The sequence below is a fragment of the Physella acuta genome, unplaced genomic scaffold (assembly GCF_028476545.2).
Source record: "Physella acuta isolate Inbredline_101_S28 unplaced genomic scaffold, ASM2847654v3 ptg000003l, whole genome shotgun sequence".
NCBI classification, from domain to species: domain Eukaryota; kingdom Metazoa; phylum Mollusca; class Gastropoda; family Physidae; genus Physella; species Physella acuta.
This window is the reverse complement of record NW_026731523.1, coordinates 150,001-172,500: the sequence shown is the minus strand read 5'-3', so window position 1 is coordinate 172,500 and position 22,500 is coordinate 150,001. Positions and strand designations below refer to the sequence as shown.

The following is a 22,500-nucleotide window of genomic DNA, read 5'->3' as shown; positions in this document are numbered from 1 at the left end:
TAGTTACTCTAATCTTGTATCTTCTTTCCAGAGCACAATTTTGGGCAAAAAATGGAGGAACTCAAAGACAATGGGTTCGCCATAGGACAACACCACAAATTTTTAAAAACAAATAGCAAGAACATTATCCAAAATAAGTTTATCGGAAAAGACGGGCAAGTGGGTGGTTACGTCTCAGGTAATCTAGACTTCAACCTCCCCTTCAGTGTGTTCGATAAAAAAAATATTAACCACAACAACTTGCCCGGCGTTCGAATACGGTTCTCAGTTAATGGAGATACCAAGGATTCGGCTGACTCGACATTCGATTAGCGGTGAAGTCGTTGTCTTAGGTAACGGTATCCGTATCCCCCCGTATTTGGTCAATGGTCAGCTCCGGCTGTTAAACAAGGGTGTTGGTGACAGCACGTCAGGAAACTATTTCTCAACCGGCACAGCTCAAGGTCGCTATATTTTAAAAAGTCCCCGTATCGTAGTTCACAATAAACGCCCTGTCCGCTGGAATGATGGTAAAGACGTCTTTAGTATGAATACCCAAGGGAGTCTAGTTAAAGGTAGCATTTCCAGCTTACAAAATATCTTTGGCATCTCTGGTAATGGTCACGCCGATATCACAGGTGAAGGTGGGCTCCTCGCTCCATTCAACGGCTACTTAGACTCTTCAAATAACGGACAAAAAGTCGCAACAGATGAAGGTCGCTTTCACACCACATATAACGGTCTTTTACGTATGCTAGCTAACGGTCTCATCTCCATTTCAGGTAACCATGACTACGACACCACGGATGACGAAGGCTATGACGTCCTGTTCGGTGCTTTAGATAAAGATCGAACACATACTTCCGTTAACGACCTATTCGGGGCTTCAGATAACGATCGAACCCACACTTCAATTAACGACCTGTTCCGTGCCTTATATAACGATGGAAGCCGTACCTCAGATAACGACCATTTCGGTGCTTCAAGTAACGATCATATCCACACTTCAGTTAACGAACATTTTGGTGCTTCAGGTAACGATCGAACCCACACTTTATTTAACGAACTGTTCGGTGCTTCAGACAACGATCGAATCCACACCCCAGAAAACACCAAGTTCCGTGCTTCAGATAACGATGGAACCCACACTTCAGTTAACGGTGGACTTATCACTTCGGCTGAGAGAAACTCCATTGGTTACAGTAACTTTGACTCAAGTCAGACAAGAACTGCTCGTGTCAAGTATCCAAACAGCGGCCGTCCTCGACATCCACATAACGATCGATCTCACACCTCAGTTAATGTTAGATTTGGTACCTCGGATCAAGATCGAAATTTCCGTACTGGCAGCTATGTAGCCACACATGACATACCACGAAGTATTTCAAGTAAGACAAACTCCAGAGATTTCATCAACGGTCGGCGCGTTGACTCAAGTGACACGAACCTACTAAGGACTGGCGTCTATGACTTTCGCACTTCAGAAAACACGAACGACATTGACTCAGTTGACTCAGAGAACGACCATTCGACTGGGAACGGGCACTTCGGCGTCGCCGGAAATGGCGATTTCCGTGTCTCCGACGACGGCGTATTCAGCATTTCCGGTGATGGGGATTTCCGTCACTCTGGCAACGGTTATTTTCGAGACTCAGGGGAAGGTAGCTACCGTCACCTAGGTAACGGAGACTACAGCATATCCAGCAAAGGTGCTGTCCTCATCTCCGGAATAGGAAACGTTTACAATGAGAAAGAGACTGAGAAAGAGGGAAAACTGAAGCTGTTCCAAGTGATCAACCTTAACCTCTCTCAAATGCCGCAATCTCCAAACTGTAAGATTTTTAATTTCTTTGTATGTATAACCAAATAATAGATAATTTTATAAATGTTACATTTTTTTTTTCTAGAATATTTGGAAATATTTCAAGTAAACATATATAAAAAAATTAAATTACAAGAAAAACTGTTTTTTAAAAGTTATTTTAAAGAATAAAATTTATACTTAGAGTTAAAATCAGAAATAACGTCCAAATTAGCATTTAACAAACAGGTTTATACCATATACATGCCTGTGAATTGTTCCGTTTTATATGTAATAAGATATGATGATTACAGACGGAGAAGTAACACATTACATTACCACAAACAAAACAACCTAAACCTCGCGCCCAACATAACCCCGCATCACCAACCACCCATATATACACCGGACAACAATTCACATTCGCAAAATAACACGGCACCTCAAAAATAAACACCAATCATTGCAATCACCGGCCCGCACATATCAGCCATAACCTCAACCAGTCCCAAGAAACATTCTTCAAATCCACACCTAACACACCAGTCATAAAACACACCACACCACTCCACTCCACCGCACACACATATACACACACACACCATACTGAACTTTAAGATAATTTTGTCAAAAAGATTTAGTCAACACATTAACTGAATTTTAAAACTGTTTTTAATATATATATATATATATATATATATATATATATATATATAAATATATATATATATATATATATATATATATATATTTATATATATTTATATATATATATATATATATATATATATATATATATATATATATATATATATATATATATATATATATATATATATATATATATCATATATATATCATATATATATATATATATATAAATATATATATATATATATATATATATATATATATATATATATATATATATATATATATATATATATATATATATATATCATATATATTTGTATAAGTAAATTATATAAAATGAAAATTAATTTTTGTTAAAAAGTTTTTAACAACAACTAATGCAACAGTTTTTTTTCAGCGCAACCACCCAGAACGACACCAAAACCACACGCAACACACGTGATTTATCCAACCGTGTCATCGACAACTATAACAACAACTAGTAGAACAACAACGGAGGAGGGTGAATGTAAAACACACAGTTTAAATAGACACACTAATACAACATACATATAGCGATCGAAATACATTTTTTTTTCACTAGTCGGGATTTAGACCGGAGAAAGCCTTAAGCTAATTGAGATATTGAGCCCTTTATAAGTGTTGATATTAAATTTACCAAAAGAATCTAATAGTGGCCAGTACCATATAAGCCTAGCATATCTGCAATGTTCTATTTTTATTCTTTTTGCATACTGTTGTATGTGCCAACTATATCGGCAGCATTAGCGTTTAAAGTAAAAAAGTAACGTTCCCTTTTCAAATATTCACATTTATTCAAATTTATTCAAATTTATTAAAAAAACGGTAACAATTGTAACATTGGTCATTAAACAAATAAAACAATTCAATAACACATAGCAGTAACATAGCACTAAAAATGTGGAATAAAGAAATAATGTTACATAGTTATAATACAAAATGAGATAAAAAAGAATATAATAGATGAATGAGAAATGTTTCAATGAGTCAGTTAGAGAGGTCATTAAATAATTGTTGTTTTAGTTTAGATTTGAATATATTTTCAGATCTAGATAGCTTTATTTTATTAGGAAGATTGTTCCACAAATTAGAACCAGAGAACTTGACGGTAGAGTTAACTTGGTTCTGTGACCTCGGCATATGAAGAGATAATGTGGTCAGCACTATGCTTTGCTTTCCCTAACGTGAGTGAGGTACCCATCAGAGTTGGGTGGACTCAGGGACGGTCTACTGACTTTAACCCGGATTCGAACTCGAGACTTACGAGTTAGCAGTCCAGCTATTAGTGCTTGGCGTTCCCTTAAACCTAATGAAAATGGATTTCGTGATGTAGTTGTGCAGCATTTTAGTTTAACTACCATTGTGTGGCTACCCATCCCTAAGAGAGTAAGTAACAAAAAACTATCATCAGGGAGTTCATTATCTAGTGGCATATACCTCAGGATAATAGTCCACTATTTTTTACTTCCTTACGCTCCTTGGGACAAGGGTAGTAGAATTTATTTTTGACGGCCTAGACTTAGCGGTAGAATGCTAGACTGCTAACCTAAAGCATCGAGTTCGAATCCTGGTTCAAGTCGTCAGTAGATGGTCCCCGACTCCACTTAACTCTGTTAGGTATCCAACTCATCTTAGGAATAGTTTTGACAGCTGGGCAAATCGCTCTTCACATTATCCCTTCATTCGAGGAAAGGGCCTTTACAATTTCTACCCCTGCTAGGCTGTTGATTGCTGTTGTATTAATACATTTCTTTCCACATTTATGTATATAGAGGTAAATATTTTTCAGTGATACCAGAGCCCCCAACCGCAGCTGAACCAAACGTAACACCGACAATTTTTGTTGATGACTCTCATACAGTAACGGAAGTGGCATCACCAAAAGAGAAGGGTAAAATCAAATTGTTAATTCTAAAACGTTTCTGACAAATGAATCTAACTACATCACAGCATAACATTTCAACATACAACGATATATTTCTCATTCGACTTTTATGCATAAAAATACGACAGGACACTTTAGCTTGGACAATGAAAGAATTCTTAACTAAGAGATCTTTTTCCAATTTTACTATGCTAATAGACGTCACGTCCTCTTTAGGTTAATTTAAACATGTAACCTTTGGCCGGGTGAGAGGTTAAGCTTCCGATCGATACCAAACATGGCGTAGTAGTGTAGTATTTTACATGGGGTATCTAAGCACAATGTACTTCGATTTTCAGCATTTTTGAAGGACCCAACCCCAGTTTAATAATATTTTTAAATTTTGTAGAATTTTTTTAAAAAATAACATCAATAGAAAATGATTTATTAGATATTATTTGTATAGAATTTACAAAAAAAAATAAGATAAATTTCATGAAAATATCAATATTGGGACCCGTGGAGTGCCTTAATATAATATTTGATTTATACTATTAAGGAAGCCTTTGCAGTGCTAATAACCTTGCGAGTAATAAGTTTGCGAATAGTCCACCAATGTTTGAATGAGATGAAATTACTCAGACTGTTTAAGCTTGGGACCTAAGCACACAACATGACAGCCAATAACCAGTTTATTAAGAATTCAAATTCTCAAAAGATTTTTTGAAAATTTAAACAAAGCTAGGCAGTATGCCTAGTATATATATATATATATATATATATATATATTATATATATATATATATATATATATATATATATATATATATAATATATATATATATATATATATATATATATATATAAATACCATATATATATATTATATATAATATATATATATATATATATATATATATATATATATATATATATATATATATATATATATATATATATATATATTTCACTAATTAAAGTTTAGTATTAAACAATTTCAGCTTCTAAGTGCACTACACTCAACAAGGCCGACATAATTCTTGTGATGGACGCATCCAGCAGTGTAGGGGAGGCCAATTGGGTGCATCAAACTGACATGGCGGCAAACATCACACATTATTTTCATGTCGGTCCGGATAATGTCCGGTTTGCTGCGTTACTTTTTCACCGGAATCCTACCAAAATTTTTGACCTGAAGGACTACACGAGTCACTCTTCATTGGAATATGTAAGTATTTGTGGCTAATTTTTTCTACTAAAACGAGTTCGAAGTTATTTTGTAAGGGAGATTATAATAAAGGGATGAAATACTATAGTTAATGTGTATCTGTAAAATTAAACATTTGTGTGTCTTCAAAACGGTACGTTGCCATATTGCTACAGTATGTAATATAGGGTTAATAAAAGAATAAAAATTATGATTTTTGGCATTCATGTCTAATTAATTAAATAAAAGAATAGAAATTAATTATGTAGGCATTTTTGGCTGATAATTTAAATAATATAATAGCAAACTAATTATATAGACATTTATTTCTTGTAATTGAAATAACAGCATATATAATGATGAATGCATGTATTCCTGATAATTTAAATAATAGAATAAAAAAATGATTTTGTAAGGATCTATGACTAATTATTCAAATAAAAGAACAAAAAATTAATATGAATGAAACAGTTGTTGCCTACTTATATTGGTCACCTTCTTATCTGTCCGATTTTCCCATTTTTCCAGAACCTGAAAAAAGTTCCATACCCTCGACATTCCGGGACGTACACGCACGAAGCCCTAAATTATATCATGACACAAAATATGTTTGGCACTGCCTCTGGGGGTAGGGATGACGCCCCTAAGCTTGTAATTGTAATGACCGACGGGAAATCAAATAACCCCTTGAGAAGTTAGTACCATGTCTCTTCATTTTCGCAACACACTGTTTGTTCTATTTTTCCAAATCACCTAAATGATGGTTTGTGGTATTTTGTAACTGGGTTTCAGATACGTAGCTTGTAATTCCTGCCCTTCAGCAATCTCGTAACTATTGCTGTGGGCTGGTTAACTACCAACATGAAAACACAACAATCAATAAACACTAGGGAAAAATTGCTTCTGATGAATTATGGATAAAGCGTTCTTTGATCTTCCGTTGGCTGACATTTAAAAAAAAATGTATTTTATATGATTTGTATGATTATTTGAATAGTTAAAAAGAAATAAGTCGGGAGCATATAAATTACAAAAACACACACACATACACACAGAAACACTCATATATATATATATATATATATATATATATATATATAGAGAGAGAGAGAGAGAGAGAGAGAGAGAAAGAGAGAGAGAGAGAGAGAGCGAGAGGAGGAACTTATATTTAAAATATATATAAATAAATATATATATATATATATATGTATATATATATATATATATATATATATATATATATATATATATATATATATATATATATATATATATATATATATATATATGTATATATAAATATATATATGTATATATGTATATATATATATATATATATACATATATATGTATAATATGTATATATATAAATGTATATTTATATATATATATCTTATGTATATATATATATATATATATATATATATATATATATATATATATATATATATATATATATATACATAAGACGGATGCTAATGAGAATATACAGTACTCTTCATACTAAAGTAATATTTTTTGAACAATATGAACATAACCGTTTCCTTTGAATCTGGATCTGATTTTGTTTAGCTTTAGACGAAGCACGTAAGCTGAAGGCTAACGGCATCAGCATTATCTCAGTTGGTATAGGCAGGCATCTATCGTATGAGGAGTTGATTGGCGTTGCTAGCACTCAAGACAACGTTATCATGGCAACCAGCTACCAAGCTCTCGGCGACTCGTTAGGATCTCTAGTTAAATTGGCGTGCCAGGGTAAGTAACCGGTTATGATTATCATCACAATGTGTTTATTTAAATTGATTCGCTCAAATAAATTCATGAACTCATGTATCCTCAATAGTATATGCATTATGAATAGTTCATGTTTTGTGAACAGATTGTGCAATTACAATAGTATGTGTGTTAAGAATACTTCTTATATTAAAACTTTTAATTGAATTAATAGTTAAATCGTTCATGCAATTTGATTAGTTTATATATTTTGAATACTTCGTATATTATTAGTAAGTCAGTTATTTTAAATTTTTCATATATTGTGAATATTTTCATTGTTTCTGATTACTTCATTTATTTAAACAATCGCACACCTTTGCTACTCGAATTTGAACACAATTTTTGAAAAAAAATCATTTATTTTTTTGCAAGGAAGGTATTTAAATAATTGTATTAACCAATCGTAGCAATAACAATTCAACAGTGCTGAATGACTGGTTCGAATAAAAAATTTTTACGGTTGTTTTAGAAGAAAGACTAAAGCAATAATTTAAGCAATAATTTAAGCAATAATTTAAGCAATAATTTAAGCAATAATTTAAGCAATAATTTAAGCAATAATTTAAGCAATAATTTAAGCAATAATTTAAGCAATAATTTAAGCAATAATTTAAGCAATAATTTAAGCAATAATTTAAGCAATAATTTAAGCAATAATTTAAGGAGATTCAACAATGAGTTAACAATGTATTATTTTTTTAGACGCGTAAACTTGTTTCTAAAACTGAGTTACTTAAATGAAAACAAATCAGACGCTACTTCATTAAATATATATATATATATATATATATATATATATATATATATATATATATATATATATATATATATATATATATATATATATATATATATATATATATATTAATACGAATAATACATTCTAGAAACGTTTCAATATTCCAATATTTTGTTCGTTTCCCAGCTGCCGATTAGTTGGCTAAAAATTGAATTTTCGCTACTTCGAACGTCAGAGACAGGAATTTTTTAAATATTGAAATAAACTCAATATATCCAAAGCGTATTCCTTATATTTTTTTTAAATTTCTTTTAGTTCTATAAACCAGGTTACTAAATAAAGTAAAAAAATTAAGTATGATAATTATCTACCGGTTTAAGTCAGTGTAGTCGGATGGTAGAAATCACGGCCGCTAATTCGCAATTCTCGCAATCAAATCATGATATCGAGACTACTTGGTTTCCATGAGTCCATCTAGCTCTGATGAGTACCTGTCTTACATTAGATACTCCAATGCAGCCGACGTCACAGATATAGTGGAGCATCGGCCCTTTACAATTTCTTCCAATGCTAGGCTGTTGATTGCTGTTGTAAAAATAAATTTCTTTCCACATTAATGTAAACAGAGGTAAATTTTTTTCAGTGACATCAGAGCCCCCAACCGCAGCTGAACCAAATGTAACACCGACAATTTTTTTTGATGACTCACTTACAAGAACGGAAGAAGCAAGATCAGAAGAGAAGGGTAAACTTAAGTTGTAAATTCTAAAACGTTTCTGACAAATTAATCTAACTATATCACAGCGTAAAATTTCAACATACAACGAATGGAAAAGTTAAATAGAACAACGATGTATTTCTAAATCAACTTTTATCCTTACAACTACGATAGGACAAATTAATTAGAACAACGATAGTTTTCTTAATTAACTTTTATCCCTAAAACTACGACAGGACAAATTAATTAGAACAACGATTGTTTTCTTAATCAACTTTTATCCCTAAAACTAGGACAGGACGAATTAATTAGAACAACGATAGTTTCCCAATCAACTTTTAAGACATGAAACTACAAAATGACACTTCAGATAGGACAACGAAAGAATTCTCAACTAACTATTATACATAAAATTGTAAACGCTGTTATACTTATCGTAACCAATATTAGGAATGCAACTTTAAAAATAAAGCAGGCTATTCGGATAATCGTATCTAGTTAGTTATCTTCGCTTTTTATTTTAAATATCATCTTTGAAGTAATTTTAATGAGAAATCAAACCTCTAATTAAACTAAATAGATAAAATGTTTGCACTGTTATCGATGAAGAAATCTGAAATTTTTAAGCTGAATCGTTGCAATGGAGTGGGTCGAAACTAAGTAAATGTTTGGCACAAATCCACAAACAAACAATCAGACGTTGCGAAATAAGTACTAACTTGTAAAAATAGGCCTTTTCTTCATCTTTTTCAACTTTCTGAGTAATATAGACTATTTACTATTTCATTCTTTGTTGGCTGTCTATTGCTATTAAAAAAAAATCCACAATTATATGTAGGCCTAAACAGGTATATATTTTTCAGTGGAAATACCACCCGCACCCACAGCAGAACAAAATGAAGCACCGACGTTTTTATTAAATTACCCAATTACAGCAACTGAAGATGCAGCATCAGCAGAGCAGGGTAAACTTAAATTCTAAATTGCCTAAAGTCGACACAATGGGAAATAATATATATAAATGCACATATAATAATTCTAATATTTTGATTTAAACTGGTAAATATATAAAAGTATGCATTCATACTTAAAAAATGATATAGGGCCTACTTAAATCAATTAGACATATACCTAAATGCTCATAATTCATATACATATTAATACATTAATACATACATAAATATATTCATGTTCTCATAGGCACTTATCTAAACACATAAGTATCAATGCGGAAATACACATATACAAATTTAAAGATATATATATATAAATTTATATATATATATATATATATATATATATATATATATATATATATATTCATATATATACAGCAATGTATGTGTATCTCTGTGTGTGTATGTTTCTTATATGCATTACTACACCTATCATCCGATTTTGGGAAGTTGTTAAGAATAATCCTGGGGAGGTTCCTGTGAAAATAAAATTCAATTCGCAGGGATGGCGCCCTTGAGGTGCACTATTCAATTCTTCTCTATATACGATATTAAAAAAATAAAAAGTCGATTGCTGTTCACACCGGTCATCCGATCGCCATGAAACTTTGTGGAGTTGAACAATCCAGGCAGGGTTCTTCAAAACATCATATGTAACTTCGCTAGGGCGGCGACCCGGGAGGATGCGATTGTTCTCTATATACGGTTTATACAAAATTTCATGCGTGTGCCATGAAACGTTGGGGAGTATATGTAAAATACTCCCGATAAAATTTCTGCGAAAAAAAAAACACTAAAATGTCTCGTGTGCTTCGGCCGGGAGGCTGCGACTTTCGTCAATACACGGCTTGGGCCTAGAGTTCCAGAGCGGGTAAGGGGTAATACTATATTCAGCGTTAAAACTTCAATAGGTGCAGCCGCCGGCGCCCCGGCTATTGGGAGACGCGAAGCGCCCCGGGCTCCCCTGTGAGCACTATGGCGCCTGCATTCGTTTAAAAAAAGGCTATACACTTAAGACATGATGGGCAACAGTAATCATTGACTTTATCTAATCATGCGCGTCCTCCGGCGCCCTGGCAGGAAGCGATTCGGCGCCCCTGGCTTACCCATTGCGCCAAGTTCGTTTTAAACAGCGCGATAGGCTAGGGATAAAATAGGGCGTTAAAGTCGTTCAATAAAATGAATCAGGCAAGTTCGCCGCGCCCCTAGAGGGTGCAGTTTGACGCCCCGGGGTATCCTGTGATCGATAAGACGCCTACATCTGTTTTAAACATTGCGAAAAAATAGGCATTAGAGTGGGTTTGAGAGTCGTTCACTAAACAAACCTAAGCGCTTCCGCCGGCGCCCCGGTAGGGTGCGATGTGCCGCGGGTTATCCTCGGACATGGGGCCGCCACATAACGCTCGTTTTCTTTGTCTATCACCAGATATTTTCTTGGCAGTCCCCCATCACAGTCCTGTCTCTGGCAGAAGATTCTCTGCTGTGAGCTTCCACGTCTCCCTTAGCCTTTCTTGTTTTCTTTTTCCTCGAGGTGTCCCGTTTAGCGCCATTACTGCGATGTCTTCTAAATTCATTTTTATGACGTGCCTCATCCATCGCCATCATCAGAGTTTCTTCCAGGAAAAAAGTCTACCTCCCCCCGAACGAAATGAAATTTATATAGAAAATATATACTTTTAACAGTGTCCGCCCCCCCCCCCCCCCCCCCCGAAAAAAGTCTACCCCCCCCTTCCGGAAAATTTCAAGTGTCCCCCCCCCCCCTCGGAGAAAAAAGTCTGGAAGAAACACTGGCCATCCTTTTTTTTTCAATTAATATGGAAACTGTTTTCATTTCCATCTCTCCAATGATTATATTATTTGCAATGGTTTTAGGCCAGTGTATGCCTTTTATCCTTCTTGGAAAGTGTCAAGTGATCTGCCCCTGGCGGCTGTTACTTTCTAGCATACGCCGCCATACAGTAGGACGCTAAGCGCAGTGGCGTAGCGAGGTCGGGTGTCACCCGGTGCGGCACTTAATGGTGTCACCCCCCAGAGGCGTTGAGACCCTCCCCGGGGACAAACTTTCAAATTTTCGATTTGCACCCCCCACTCAAACTTTCGATTTGCACCCCCCCCCTCGAGTTTTTCTCTATATATTTTGCTATTTTTCGCCTTGGTGTCACCCCCTAAATGGTGTCACCCGATGCGGTCCGCACCCCCCGCCCCCCCTCGCTACGCCCCTGGCTAAGCGCATTACTTTTGAAAAGTCTACATTTGGTCTTGGAGGAGATTTTCTTCAATCGCCAAGTTTTTTGAATGATTGAATGATTGCAGAGGCTTGCACGGCTTTAGAAATGTGTTTTAATTTCAGAGGAGCAGTTTTAAAAAATTCCATTTGTTTTAGCACTTTGACTATCAGACCAGTTTTCCATTCCGCTGAAGATTTTCATTCTCCAGATTTCTTGCAAAATTTTACAGATTACTTTTTGATGTGTCTCTTGTTTCTAATTTAAGCATTTCTGCACCAACACGATCCTGTTTGTTTTCAGAAATTGTTCGGCACTTCTGATATCTGTATGGGTCCAGTATCAATTTTCAGTTCTCTTTGACCTGGTGTTATATCAATGTTTTGGGCTGTTGGAGGTCTATTTAGTATTTCTGTAATATATTCCTTCTATCTCAGACCTATTATTTGCTGTCCAACTTTTCCCATTATGGGTCCATGTTTCTATTGTTTAAGTTGTGTGCTATTTGTTAAAGATATATAACTATATATTTATATATATATATCTATATCTATATCTATATATATATATATATATATATATATATATATATATATATATATATATATATATATATAATTATATATATATATATATATATATATATATAAATACAATACAAATACACTTTAGAAACGTTTCAATATTTCAATATTTGGTTTGTTTCCCAGATGCCGGCTAAGTGGCAAAAAACTGAAGCTTCACGACTATGAACGTCAGAGAGGAATTTTTAAAATATTAAAATAAACTCAGTATATCCAATGTGTATTCCTTATATTTTTTAATATGTATTTAAATTGTCTGTACAATATGTACTAAATAAAGTAAACAATTAACTATAATTATTATCTACCGGTATAAGACGGTGTGGTCGGATGGTACAACATAAGGCATCTTATCTGCAAGTCTCGCGTTCGAATCTCGATTTCGAGGCTGCTGGATGTCCCTGAGTCCACCCAGCTCTGATGAGTACCTGACTTACATTAGGTCAACCAATGCGTCTTGGCATATTGTTAGACACAATATTCCTTTCTACGCCGAGGACTTTGGGAAAGAATGGCAAAGGTGACGATGAATAGTCTATTAATAGCTTCAGATTTTTATTTTGCCTGATTTAGCCTGGTTTTACCTTAAATTGTTTCTAAAATTGGTTTACGACTGAAAAAATGAATGAGCCAAGAGACTGCGATCTTAAAATAATAAAAACGTTTACAACAGATGGCCTATATAATAGAGTTAATTTCAAGTGTAGCCTACGATATTGTGGTCAGTACTCAACTATGCAAGCCACACAACCACACACCCACACAAAAACACCAACACAACGTCACAACTGCATACCCCACAGCTTTACAACCACATGACCCCACAACCACCACATAAATCCTACAACAAACAAAACACGTCACGCCCACAATAACAAAACAACAAAACAACAAAACAACAAAACAACACAAGCACCCAACCACATAACCACATCTTACCACCCCACAACACACAACCACCCATCCACACAACCATATAACCACAGAACCACCCAACCCCACAACCATCCCACCCAAACAACTCTACACCAACACAACCATCCCACCCAAACAACTCTACACCAACACAACCATCCCACTAAAATAACTATACACCAACACAAACATCCCACCCAACTAACTCTACACTAACACAACCATCCCACTCTAACAGTTCTACACCAACATAAACATCCCACCCAAAACACTCTACACCAACACAACCATCCCACACTAACAGTTCTACACCAACACAAACATCCCACCCAACTAACTCTACACTAACACAACCATCCCACTCTAACAGTTCTACACCAACATAAACATCCCACCCAAAACACTCTACACTAACACAACCATCCCACTCTAACAGTTCTACATCAACACAACCATCCCACTCTAACAGTTCTACATCAACACAACCATCCCACTCTAACAGTTTTACACCAACACAACCATCCCACACTAACAGTTCTACACCAACACAACCATCCCACCCAAATAATTCTACACCAACACAACCATCCCACCCTAACAACTATACACCAACACAACCATCCCACCCAAATAACTCTACACCAACACAACCATCCCACCCAAATAACTCTACACCAACACAACCACCCCACCCAAAAAACTCTACACCAACACAACCATCCCACCCTAACAGTTCTACACCAACAACCATCCCACCCAAATAACTCTACACCAACACAACCATCCGACCCAAATAACTCTACACCAACACAACCATCCCACCCAAATAACTCTACACCAACACAACCATCCCACTCAAATAACTCTACACCAACACAACCATCCCACCCTAACAGTTCTACACCAACAACCATCCCACCCAAATAACTCTACACCAACACAACCATCCCACTCTAACAGTTCTACTCCAACACAACCATCCCACCCTAACAGTTCTACACCAACACAACCATCCCACCCAAATAACTCTACACCAACACAACCATCCCACCCAAATAACTCTACACCAACACAACCATCCCACCCAAATAACTCTACACCAACACAACCATCCCACTCAAATAACTCTACACCAACACAACCATCCCACCCTAACAGTTCTACACCAACAACCATCCCACCCAAATAACTCTACACCAACACAACCATCCCACTCTAACAGTTCTACTCCAACACAACCATCCCACCCTAACAGTTCTACACCAACACAACCATCCCACCCAAATAACTCTACACCAACACAACCATCCCACCCAAATAACTCTACACCAACACAACCATCCGACCCAAATAACTCTACACCAACACAACCATCCCACCCAAATAACTCTACACCAACACAACCATCCGACCCAAATAACTCTACACCAACACAACCATCCCACCCAAATAACTCTACACCAACACAACCATCCCACTCAAATAACTATACATCAACACAACCATCCCACCCAAATAACTATACACCAACACAAACATCCAACCCTAACAGTTCTACACAAACACAACCATCCCACTCTAACTGTTCTACACCAACACAACCATCCCAACCTAACAGTTCTACATCAACACAACCATCCCACCCTAATAATTCTACACCAACAAAACCATCCCTCCCAAATAACTCTACAATAACACAACCATCCTACCTAACCCTAACTACGCTGTCGTAGCTAGTTTTAAACCCTGAACCTAAACCATTACATCGCCGGCATAGCTGTCTAAAATTCTCTTTATCCTATCAAATCCAAGTTTATTCGAAGTTAAAATCTTCTAGCCCGATAGCAAGCAAATGCAGGTATTATCTCAATACCACATGTGTTGTCTTACCTGCATAGGATTATCCCAATGATAATACATATTATCTAACTTCATCTCTTGGATTATAGATTGATAATCCGCTACCTAATACCACGTACAGAATAAAATAACAATACGTATTAAAAGACACAATAGTTACAATTTTAATAAAAGATTCAGATTTGAACAAAGATAAATAAGGATTTGTTTACATTGGGCCCACGAATCCGCTCGATACGGTAATCTTCTTTGTTGGAAATCCTAGTGTACATATAGGGGCAGGCAAAATCCCATGTAACAGGTGAAGAGTTAGCTTATAGATTAATTGTCCATGATTGTTAATCACGCTCTTATATAGATTAGACATCTCCATGAACAGAAGGAATTAGAGTATCAAAATACAAAAAATCAATGTAGTCTCATAATTCCGTTTACCATAGTAATTGTCTGTCGAAATTCCAATGAGATAAATGAATAAAAAAGAATCAATTTTTGAATATGGACTGTGTAATTATAAATAGTATATATATATATATATATATATATATATATATATATATATATATATATATATACATTTCAGTTAAGAACTATTAATTTTCTTTGGTAAATCACATATCCAATTTCTTTATTTATTTATGTACTCATTAATTATACATGGCGGTCAGACAAATAGAACACGGTTGAAAAAAAAATAGGAAAACGAAATCCCCCAAAGGCAGGATACATTTTCTATCTTTGGAAAACGATGACGTCACCCATTCATCTATACATTGGAAATGTTAACCCTAGCTGTATAGGGCTTAAAATATAGTCTTCTAAGACTCATTACAATGCTTCATTCTACTGATATCTTTATTAAAAGGCAAAAGATTTACTCGGTTCGGACCATTACTTGGTGACCGTTTTTATTAAGTAACATTTGATCCTTTGTTAGATAAAACGAATGGTGTGTTTCCCCCCTGCAGAAGATTTAATTTGTATTAAAGAATGTTTTATCGAATATAAGGCTTCCCTATATGTATATACCCATCGAGAAGTTAAGACCATTCGAATTTGAAAAGTATATGTCGACTTAGACTCAAATAAATTTTCCATAACTTAGCGAAGATCAAGGATATTTTCTGATGACAGACTGACACACTATTCTAAATTTTATACAAATATGTGGATAGTTTACCCTATCTAGAAGCTTTAGACTCCACTAACTATAACCACAGACTAAATAAGTCAGCCTTAACTGGTCTGTTTTATCTAAGGTGCGCACATTTACATTCTCAGAATCACAGCCAGTTTTTAAAGGAATCATTTGTGTCTCTTAATAAGTGTGCATTTAATATGGTGCTTTTTTATTAGTAGTGTATATTATTTTGTTTTAATTTTTCTAATATGTATTGGTAGCCTTTGTTATTTGTAAATATGTCGGATTTTTAGCTATTTAGTTATTTCTTTGCTCCGTAACTATCGTTCAACGTGTAGTAAAATACATTGCGTTTTTACCAAAAAAATTTAATAAAATAAAAACAAGTAGAACATTAAAATATATATAGGCCTATAATTCACGTGAAACGGGTACCAACGGCTACTGATAAAGAAGAGTGTAAAAACATGGAAAAATTTCGAAATTTCATTTAATCTTTGCACACGATTGAAATAGTTTCGAAATTCTTTGTAAGCGATAAAGTAAAAGGTAATTCAATAAAAAAATTTCTTCAGCCGGAACAAAAAATATATTTGACAAACAAATCACAAACACGTAATTGCTAAAACGAAAAAAAAGCAACATGTAATACAATGTATTCAATGTTTTCAATGTATTCAATTTATTCAATGTATTCAATGTATTCAATGTATTTAATGTATTCGATGTATTCTATGTATTCGATGTATCGATGTATTCGATGTATTCGTTGTATTCGATGTATTCCGTGTATTCAATGTATTCACTGTATTCGATGTATTCGATGTATTCGATGTATTCGATGTATTCGATGTATTTAATGTATTCGTTGTATTCATTGTATTCGATGTATTCGGTGTATTCGATGTATTAGATGTATTCGATGTATTCGATGTATTCGAAGGATTCAATGTATTCAATGTTTTCAATGTATTCGATGTATTCAATGTATTCAATATATTCAATGTATTCAATGTATTCATTGTATTCGATGTATTCGATGTATTCGATGTATTCGATGTATTCGATGTATTCGATGTATTCGATGTATTCGATGTATTCAATGTATTCGAAGTATTCAATGTATTCAATGTATTCAATATATTCAATGTATTCGATGTATTGAATGTATTCAATATATTCAATGTTCTTAATGCCATTTTCACATTGGCGGTTTATGGAAGAAAAAAAAAACAACAACGTAATAACAGCATTCAAAAAAATCGTTTGAGTGCTAAAGACATAGCAGTAACAATGTACTCAAACATTTGGAATAAAGAAATAATATTTCACAGTTATAATACACAATGCGTTAAAGAAGAATATAATAGGTGCATGAGAAATGTTGCAATGAGTCTGTTAGGGAGTTAAGTTTTGAATATATTTTCATGTATAGTTTTATTTTATTAGAAAGGTTGTTCCACACATTAGAACCAGAGTAGGCGAAGCTATGTTTTAGAAAAAAAAAGTTGTATATGTGATCAGTAAACTAAGATGACGATAACAATAGCTAACTCAAGTTTGAACAATCTTAGCAGAAATATGTGATTCAACGCTAAAAAAAAATGTGTGTAACAAACTGAAGAAAGTAACAACTGGACTAACGAAACTAAACAAAACAAATCAGGATAGTCAACAAAAAGATCAAACATTTGAATTAATAAAAAAAGAGAAAATGTCGTTTGAAAAATAGCTAAAATGAAATAAACTGAACAAACATTTTATTCCAGAAACAAAAGATCAAACAACAAAAATGTGATGCAGCAACAAAATTAATATGTGAATTAGATAACAGACCGCATACGTTGATTCAACAAACCAGCACCAAAAGTAAACCAACAAAATTCAACGCCTTAACCATTATTCAACAATTAATACAAACATGTTATTTAACAGATGAAACAAACATGTAATTTAAGAGATGATACAAGCATGTAATTTAACATATGAAACAAACATGTAATTTAAGAGATGAAACAAGCATATAATTTAATAGATGAAACAAATATGTAATTTAACAGATGAAACGTGTAATTGAACAGAAGACTAACATGTAAATGAACAGATGAAACAAATATGTTATTGAACTGATGAAACAAACACGTGATTTGAAAAACTAAACACAAAATATTGTCAGACAAATAGAACGAAAATATTTAAAAAATCAGTATGATTTGGAACTTTGTGGGATTATTGCCAAAATTTAGGGACTTAATCAAGCCGCCCCTATTGGATTTAGGTAATAATTGTAAAATATAACAATACCACCCTGTATGGCGATTATCCTATTCTTAATCTCCTATTGTAAACTGGGTTATTTTATTTGTGACCGTGGGTCTGTACCTCATTCGGAGCTGCAGAAACCGTGAAGTTAATTAGTGTTAGTTAATTAATTACCGATTCGGAAAGAAGAGCAAGGAACAGAAGACTTGAAGCTCCAGCTAATATATCTGCTCGCCGTGTAAGTAGCGCGTCTTATAAATAAATAAATTATTAGGATAAGCTATATGGTCTTTATGTTGCATTACCAATATTAAGCATAATGTTATCAATCAGAGTAGTTTAAATTTTTAAAATTAATTCATAAAAAATTAATCAGGCGACCAATTAATTCAAATTTAATGTCATTCTGCATTGTCTTCATGTCTTGACCAAGTACTAACTAGGAACCGTATCTGTCAGTTAGAAATGCCTGCAATTTCGCTCGGGCACTTCGATCTAGACAGACAGACTGACGACTGACTGACGACTCAAGACTGAGGAAGTGAGTTAAATAAATGCTTGTATAAACAAAAGGAAAGCCCTGTATCGCACAGATAGTTACTGTATTCAATTATAATAAGTTTTATTCATGACCACTATTAGGGCTTCACCCATTAAGCCACAGAACCTTAAAACTGTGAATGAGTCTGGTTTCTATGCCCTCATATCGACTCGTCCAATTCTTTCTTCTTCTTCTTAATTTTTAGTGTTGGAAGGGATCGAGCCTCATCTGCCCGAGGGTTCGAACTCGAGACTTTTCGGTTTAGCAACCATGAGCTTTACCGACTCGACTACGCCGACCCAATTAAATAGTTTTCTTAGTGTCCATTCTGACCCGTTCGCAAATATCGCTAGATAAAACTTCTGAAAAATTCGTGCACGTAGTTTTTTAACTCCGATATTCACTTTGACCAACTCGTCCTGATTAATAAATTAAACTATTACAGAAATAAGTGCAAGTTTTGGCTAGATTTCGAATATGCACTCTGACTATGCTGGCGATTTTAATCAATACGTCCAAAAATCTTTCTTACTTCTCTGTTACTCATCAATTCGTCAAATTACTTGACTAACCACTGCCCACTGCCCACTTAAATCAGTACATCCGACTACCTGACCGACCACTGCCCATGGATCAGTACGTCCGACTACTTGACCGACCACTGCCCATTAAATCAGTACGTCCGACTACTTGACCGACCACTGCCCACTCTGATCAGTACGTCCGACTACTTGACCGACCATTGCCCATGGATCAGTACGTCCGACTACTTGACCGACCACTGCCCATTTAATCAGTACGTCCGACTACTTGACCGACCACTGCCCATTTAATCAGTACGTCCGACTACTTGACCGACCACTGACCACTCTGATCAGTACGTCCGACTACCTGACCGACCATTGCCCATGGATCTGTACGTCCGACTACTTGACCGACCACTGCCCATTTAATCAGTACGTCCGACTACTTGACCGACCACTGACCACTCTGATCAAAACGTCCGACTACTTGACCGACCACTGCCCACTCTGATCAGTACGTCCGACTACTTGACCGACCATTGCCCATGGATCAGTACGTCCGACTACTTGACCGACCACTGGCCACTTTAATCAGTACGTCCGACTACTTGACCGACCACTGCCCAATCTGATCAGTACGTCCGACTACTTGACCGACCACTGCCCACTCTGATCAGTATGTCCGACTACCTGACCGACCACTACCCGTTTAATCAGTACGTCCGACTACTTGACTTCCCACTGCCTACTCTGATCAAAGCGTCCAGTTACTTGAATGATCCCTCTGCCAACTGATCAAAGAGTTGATTGTATTGACTGACCCCCTCCTGCCCACTTTGATCAAAGCGTCCCTCCTGCCCGCTTTGATCAAAGCGTCCCTCCTGCCCACTTTGATCAAAGCGTCCCTCCTGCCTACTTTGATCATATCGTCCCTCCCGCCCACTTTGATCAAAGCGTCCCTCCTGCCCACTTTGATCAAAGCGTCCCTCCTGCCCACTTTGATCAAAGCGTCCCTCCTGCCTACTTTGATCATATCGTCCCTCCCGCCCACTTTGATCAAAGCGTCCCTCCTGCCCACTTTGATCAAAGCGTCCCTCCTGCTCACTTTGATCAAAGCGTCCCTCCTGCCCACTTTGATCAAAGCGTCCCTCCTGCCCACTTTGATCAAAGCGTCCCTCCTGCCCACTTTGATCAAAGCGTCCCTCCTGCCCACTTTGATCAAAGCGTCCCTCCTGCCCACTTTGATCAAAGCGTCCCTCCTGCCTACTTTGATCATATCGTCCCTCCCGCCCACTTTGATCAAAGCGTCCCTCCTGCCCACTTTGATCAAAGCGTCCCTCCTGCTCACTTTGATCAAAGCGTCCCTCCTGCCCACTTTGATCAAAGCGTCCCTCCTGCCCACTTTGATCAAAGCGTCCCTCCTGCCCACTTTGATCAAAGCGTCCCTCCTGCCCACTTTGATCAAAGCGTCCCTCCTGCCCACTTTGATCAAAGCGTCCCTCCTGCCCACTTTGATCAAAGCGTCCCTCCTGCCCACTTTGATCAAAGCGTCCCTCCTGCCCACTTTGATCAAAGCGTTCCTCCTGCCCACTTTGATCAAAGCGTCCCTCCTGCCCACTTTGATCAAAGCGTCCCTCCTGCCCACTTTGATCAAAGCGTCCCTCCTGGCCACTTTGATCAAAGCGTTCCTCCTGCCCACTCTGATCAAAGCGCCCCTTCTGCCCACTCTAATGAATGCGTCTAATAAATTAATTGACCCCTCAGTCTTATCATAGCGTGCAACTAATTGACTAAAAAGCACTGACGAATCTATCCTAGTAGTCTTTCCTCATTCTAAATTAACCTTTTTTGGCACTCTTAACGAAGTCATTTTCTGAAACCTGTCCAAGCTTGACTTTCTTATAGGTCCACGTTTTATTATTAAAACAATTAAGTTACACAAACACACACAAATACACACATTACCTTTATAATCAAATTAGTGTATATTTGAATGGTATTGACTAGAATAAAAAAACCGATGATGAACTTTCTAATCTGATAATTAATCAGATAATTCTAATCTGATAAATTCCAATTTCATCATAGGTTGGGGGTTAGCTAATCCGCATTTATTTTTCAACAAAGCAATCATGTTTTACTAGAGATTGTTTGTGGTTGTATATATATATATATATATATATATATATATATATATATATATATATATATATATATATATATATATATATATATATATATATATATATATATATATATATATATATGGGATCCAGACGTTTTCCCGAAAGACATATATATATATATATATATATATATATATATATATATATATATATATATATATATATATATATATGGGATCCAGACGTTTTCCCGAAAGACAGTTGCCCGAATGTCGTTTACCCGAAGGCCGAATTCCCGAATGGACACTTGCCCGAATGTGACATATGCCCGGATGTGCATATATTTATCTATATACATATATCTATATCTATTTAAATATATATATATATATATATATATATATATATATATATATATATATATATATATATATATATATATATATATATATATTTCTGGCAGATCTAGCACTAGAAAGATGTGGGTCTACTTGTTGCTGATTGTCTCCTGGACCAGTCAGAGCACATCAGGTAACCATTATTTAAACATATTTTTAGTAGGTATTATAAAGGTTTTATATAACAAGCTGGGACGGGGTGGCCTAGC

The 22,500-nt window shown here is 35.4% G+C and overlaps 2 protein-coding genes across 2 annotated transcripts in view; both read left to right on the top strand.

The window, feature by feature from the left end:
- LOC131951789 (uncharacterized) overlaps window positions 1-12,704 on the top strand; it is a 14,652-nt gene extending 1,948 nt beyond the window's left edge. Inside the window, exons 2-10 of the mRNA XM_059314554.1 lie at window positions 762-1,811; window positions 2,832-2,936; window positions 4,245-4,346; window positions 5,321-5,547; window positions 6,055-6,220; window positions 7,099-7,281; window positions 8,685-8,786; window positions 9,623-9,724; window positions 12,651-12,704. Of these exons, the coding sequence (XP_059170537.1) occupies window positions 762-1,811; window positions 2,832-2,936; window positions 4,245-4,346; window positions 5,321-5,547; window positions 6,055-6,220; window positions 7,099-7,281; window positions 8,685-8,786; window positions 9,623-9,724; window positions 12,651-12,661 (2,048 nt within the window). The 3' untranslated portion in view covers window positions 12,662-12,704. The remainder of the gene's footprint in view (window positions 1-761; window positions 1,812-2,831; window positions 2,937-4,244; window positions 4,347-5,320; window positions 5,548-6,054; window positions 6,221-7,098; window positions 7,282-8,684; window positions 8,787-9,622; window positions 9,725-12,650) is intronic.
- Window positions 12,705-18,797: 6,093 nt separating this feature from the next.
- Window positions 18,798-22,500, top strand: part of LOC131952595 (mucin-3A) — a 13,989-nt gene continuing 10,286 nt past the window's right edge. The window contains exons 1-2 of the mRNA XM_059315745.1: window positions 18,798-18,940; window positions 22,357-22,424. Of these exons, the coding sequence (XP_059171728.1) occupies window positions 22,373-22,424 (52 nt within the window). The 5' untranslated portion in view covers window positions 18,798-18,940; window positions 22,357-22,372. The remainder of the gene's footprint in view (window positions 18,941-22,356; window positions 22,425-22,500) is intronic.